Below are 5,744 nucleotides of genomic sequence, written 5' to 3' on the forward strand. Positions count from 1 at the left end.
CTAAGGCCATATGTTGACGAAGTATGGGCCATAATTAGCCCATGAGCAATAACGCATCTCGGCAAAACATTTGTATCTTAATTATTATTTTCACGAAATTTATTTATTTATGAGTCTATAATAAAATTTGTATTCGCCTCTATTAACAGCGAAAATTTGTTGGAGGGATACACTCACATGCTAATATTGCATGTGCATCCTTTCGTTGATATATGAACACATAGTCCTTGGTGTGTGTCAAGGTTTTTTTTTTTTTTTTGGCATATGTCCAGATTAAGTGAAAATGAAACTACAATGTATGGTAGTCTGAATAAATGTTGAAACCTTAAAACCCATTAAAGTAAAACATGAATAGAAGATACCAAAGTACCAAACTTAACGTTACAACCCAATGGACAACATTTTTGTTTCTAAAAATAAGAAATCACGCCAATTGATGATCAAAACATGAAGTAAGGTCCTTTTTTTTCCATTTCCATGGATTTGTCAACACCATAAAGAAAAGAAAAACTACAATCTTTCACCATTTCCATTACAGTGCTCGGGTCCCTAAAAAAGGCCGAGTCAAATGTTGCTTTAATTACATATAGATTCGCTATATACAGATATAATATACAATAATCTTCAAATAGCAAATGCTCTACATTTTGGAAAGTGAAAACCCTACCTTTTTGGAATCCTTTTAAAGACCGATTCATTCATATCAGATATTCATATAGCAAGAAATGGGTATCTGGAACAACAAATGGTAAGCTCTCAACGTAAAGATAGAAGCATCTTAGATTCTCTTTAGCTAGAGTGATTAGGTCAACTGAATCGCTTTCATTGGTCAAAACCCATAAGTCTCCCGAATGCACCTTCTTTAAGCTTCCTCTACAGAATGGGCATGACTTAGACCTCATGTTCCTGTTACCATAGTTTTCATTAAGAAATTGTTAGAGCCACCAATTTCAACTCATTTACCTAAAAATGAATCAATTTGTTGCTATTATGGGTAAAAAGAAAAAGATAATGTACATTGTCTTTAATCCCCACTATTTTCCCTTTATAAAATTCAAAATAACAAGTCAAATGGCTCATGGGCCAAGAGACCCGACCCGTATTATAACTAGAAGTTTCAACACAAACCCGTTACCCAACCCATGTGTGTGTATGTATTTTGAGCACAAATGTCTTACCAATCACGAAAGCACCCAATGCACATTGAGTGGCCACAATTAGGCATCGCCATTTTATCACATGTTTCCATACATATCCCACATTCATCATCACTTTCAACGTCTTTACAATGGCTTTTCTTGTCGTCGTCATCATCATCATCCCTCAATTCAATCAAATAATCCTCCAGTTGTTTGAGCGAAGGGTATATAACAGCTGCAAGAATCATCAAGATATAAGAACAAAAATGTCGAATTCATTTTAAAGTTAAACGAAAGATATACCATAGAATTCTCTAAGTGTAGCTTTTCTTTCCTGAGACGACATTGTTTGAATGCCATCAACGTAAACCTGTACATTCAAAGATCGGAACTTTTTTTTTTTAAATTTTGGTAACTCGGGATTTTGTAATCTAGGTGGTTCGAATAGAGAATATGGATCATTTTTGACCTTGTATACGAGTATATGAAGAAGGCCAAGATAACTTGGAAGCGAATCTGTACAGCTGTAGTCCATCCAGTCAATCAAATAGAGCAAAAATGGAGCAAAAGTGCCGTATGATAATTTCATTCGAACGGAATCCCCTTCATCATCTGGAGGTAGAGCAGATGCTCTGTGAATTAAAATCAAACAAAAACATCAAATTGATGTAAAAGTTCGAAATTAGAAACTAATTATTCGACTCTTAGAAAGTCAACACTGTAACATGAACATGATTTGTAAATTGAAAAATAATGGTACAGTAGACGAACTCGTGAACAAGAAAACAAACAGTCAAAGATGATAATTCGGGAAAAAGGACAAAAGTGTCACAGATTATGACCCAAAACCCCGAACTTGATTATGATAATTAACAAAAATAAAAAAATAATACTGTCAGCAACCAATAAAAAGAAAAGTAGAAATGTAGAGAGAATATTTACAGGGCATTGGCATGGTGGATATGAGCTTCAAGGGTTTTAATGGATTCTCTAAAAAGAGAACTGTTGCTGTGGGATTGTTTGTGATACATTAATCCTGAAACCCTTTTGTGTTCTGAAGCAGATTCTGAAGAGAAAATAAGAAGTGGAGAGGAGCAAGAAAAGAGGGTTTTTAATGGCGGAAATTTGGGTTTAAGAGGGAGAGAGAAGGAAGGGTTTGTTTGTGTGTTTGTTTGTTTGCTTAAAGGTGTAATCTTTGCAAAGAAAAGAAAGGGATATCTTTGATCTTCCTTTGCTTCTTCTCTTTCTTATCGTAGTATCTTTTGTCACCTTCTAAGTATTTTTGTTGTAGGTCATTGTTTAGCGATGTTAACGGGATGTGATGTGGTGTGGGGGTTCTCCTTTTAATTTCAATTTTTTGTTTTATTTTAAATTTTTTAATTTGGATTTTATTTGAGTCGAATAAGTGAATAACTAAATTTCAAAAACTTGGTAGCATCATGACATGGACACACTGTATCTCCGGACCCATGTGAAGTCCATAATCCATTCGTTTGGAAGATAAGCAAAAATGGCATGTTTATTTTTGGAGTCTATCCGATTATAATCCTCACAATGTTTCATATATTTTAATAGAAAAAAAAGGCAAATTACATTAATTTTACTTTTAGTATCTTTTAATATTTAAATAATAATATTTTTTAAAATAATCATCAAATTTAAAGATGACATCTTTGAAATAGATGATGTCCGCTAACGTTTTATTTAAAAAAATCATATGATCATTTTGTATATGATATTTGTGTTCTAACAATCTCATCATATCATATCATACTATATTATAAATGAAATATTTTTTCTTTCATCGCATTGATTTGAAACTCCCAACTTTTCATATTTCCATACAACATGTTTAATTTATTAACTTAAATATGCTTTTAGTTGTAAACATTATCATAAATGGAAGAATTTGTGACTTATCAATATGATATATTTAATTTGTTAACTTCAATATATAGTTAAATAAATAACCTACATTAATATATCAAATAAACTTAAAAATTTAGTGTAAAATTTAAAACCTAAAGTAAAAGATTAAATAATATTTAAAAAAGTTCAATATATATTTTTTAACATAGTTAAAAGGAAAACATTAAATATAATAATAATAAAAGAACCTAAATTGATTAATCGAATTAACTAAAAGGTGTCTGAAAACTATATTCTAACAATATATTTTTAACATGCGTCGTGTAACGCACGAGAATTCGTCTAGTAATTACGAACGAGTTAATAAATGTAGTTTTTCTAGTAAAATTAGAATAATATTAATTACTTTTTACCTACCACTTTATTTGAGTATTATATAAAATATTTTAATCCTAAATAAAATATTTTAAATCCTAACATTTCCTTATTCACTAACTACAAAATGAATTTAGCTACATTTGGTGTTTAGCATTGTAAAAAAGAAGATAGTTATATTTGTTCCAATATTAACCCATTTTCTGATGATCTTAAAGATTCATTACTAGATAAAATGTAACATCATATATTTGAAATAATGAAGTAAGTTGTAATAAAATACTTTAAACACCCTATATATTCTCTTGTTATTCACCATAAGTGTTTTTTACTTGCTACTTACATCATTCATGGGAAATTTCTAAACATATTTGTTATATCACGAAAAAAAAATACACATAAAATTTGTTATTTTGTTAGAATATTTTATATTAAAATGCTTATAAAAATCGTAATGTTAATTTACTTTGATAAGAGGTTCTAAATTAATAATCTTCTTCCAGAATATGAATACTAGATATCCATGATGTCAAAAGTTGTAAGTTGTAACATTCGATTAATAATTAAAATATATTAAATTAAGTTCTCTTGTGTATATTGTGACTTTACTATGCAACATCATAATTTACAAATTCTAAACTTTATCTTTTATTTTTTGCATTTAATTTAATAATAATAATAAATGTTGTATAAATAAATTTTGGAAATTTAAAAATTATTTACAATGTTATTGACAAAATATCTACTAATAATTTATTATAAATGATAGTATCTGTCTTTTTTTGTCATTTCACAACGAACAAATATTAAAAAGTAAATTGTTATATTATTTTATTATTGGTACGTCATAAGTTAAATTTAATATTTTTTTTAAAAGTGTGCTCGGTATCGAATAACCAAATAAACACTTCTACAGGAAAAAAAAAAATTAAGATGTGTCCCAAATATTCCTTATGTTTATATGTAATCTAATATAAGTTGAAAGTTCAAATGATAGTCTATATAGAAACCGATTGGTATAATACCATCTGGTTCTTGGCTAGCAAATTCTCAAACTTTATATTATAATTTTGTACGGTTGTATAATCCTAATTTTTGACTTTTTTCATTATTTTTATTCATATCATTGATGAGCCTAGTATATCAAAAATAATTTAAGATAATCATGACTTAACGACAATTATCAATTACATATCATCTCACAATACAAAAGCTTTTTTAGTTTAACTTTAGTAAATGTTATGGATTCTTATAGTAAGTTATCTAAAATTTTTAGTAAGAAATTTACGTATCTTATCACATTGCAAAAGTTTTTTGGTTTAACTTTTATGGATTATAGATTCTTATAGTAAGTTATCTTAACTTTTTAATAAGAAATGTGGGAGTAAATCATGACCACATGAAATTATGTTAACTTTTTAATAAGAAATATGGGCGTAAATCATGACCACATAAAATGGTTGAGTAACACTTTCATTAAAAATAGTGTTTTAAACTATGATTATTTTTATTAGATGTATAAATAGAGAAATTTGGACAATAGGGCATAATTATGAGCTTCCTTGTTTGTATTTTTTTTTCTCTATCCAGGCTTAAACATTTCATTTATGCGATTGCGGGAACGGATTGTTTGGTAGTAGCAAGTGCCAAACTTTTTGAGTTTGAATGGATTGGTATTTGACTTTGTCCATTTATACCATTTATATTTTTGCTGCTATAAAAGGGATGGATATAATTGAGGTTAGGTTTAAAGTTGTCATGGAAATAGAAGGACCATCCAACCAATGGCCAAACATTTCTAAAATAAAACAATCGTATTTTCGACTAATTTATATTTTAGGTAATATATTGTAAATGAAACACCTTCATTTCAATAAACATGTTTAAAACCTATAATATAAAAAGAAATTAAGTTACCTTCATTTCAATAAACATGTTTAAAACCTATAATATAAAAAGAAATTAAGTAATCTAATAATAAGCGTTTTAAATATAATTTTTTTTAGTAAAAAAAAAATAATCGCTTTCTCCCGAATGTCTTCCTTCTTAACTTTGTTCTTATTTTGAAGTTTTTTTCAAAGAGATTTTTGTACTTATGTCTAAAATGTTTATTTTGGGGTGTCTAAATAAGCATTTATTCCTGAATGCTTCATTTTGGATTTGATCTTCAAAAATCGAAGTTATTTTTTGGTTTTTTTTTCCATATTTTTAAAGAAATATTCTTATTTATGTCTGAAATGTCTATTTCGAAGTGTTTAATGTCATCATTTCTCAATAAAATGTTTGATTTTATATACAAGTATCGTATATAGTTCACATTTACTATGTTCAACTTTTTGTTGGATTTAAGTAAAAAACGTT

The 5,744-nt window shown here is 28.0% G+C and overlaps 1 protein-coding gene across 1 annotated transcript; it reads right to left on the reverse strand.

Moving 5' to 3' along the window:
* Positions 1 to 499: 499 nt before the first annotated feature.
* On the reverse strand, positions 500 to 2,436 carry LOC145169252 (E3 ubiquitin-protein ligase AIRP2-like). Its single transcript, XM_079087815.1, has 5 exons — positions 2,082 to 2,436; positions 1,609 to 1,771; positions 1,443 to 1,509; positions 1,179 to 1,374; positions 500 to 906 (listed from the first exon to the last, which is right to left on the reverse strand). Exons 1-5 carry the CDS (start codon positions 2,168 to 2,170, stop codon positions 699 to 701), a joined length of 723 nt encoding a protein of 240 aa, XP_078943941.1. The 5' UTR covers positions 2,171 to 2,436; the 3' UTR covers positions 500 to 698.
* Between the last annotated feature and the right edge of the window lie 3,308 nt (positions 2,437 to 5,744).

This window comes from Lactuca virosa, chromosome 4 (assembly GCF_052849685.1).
Source record: "Lactuca virosa cultivar CGN04683 chromosome 4, Lactuca_virosa_CGN04683_v6, whole genome shotgun sequence".
NCBI classification, from domain to species: Eukaryota; Viridiplantae; Streptophyta; class Magnoliopsida; order Asterales; family Asteraceae; genus Lactuca; species Lactuca virosa.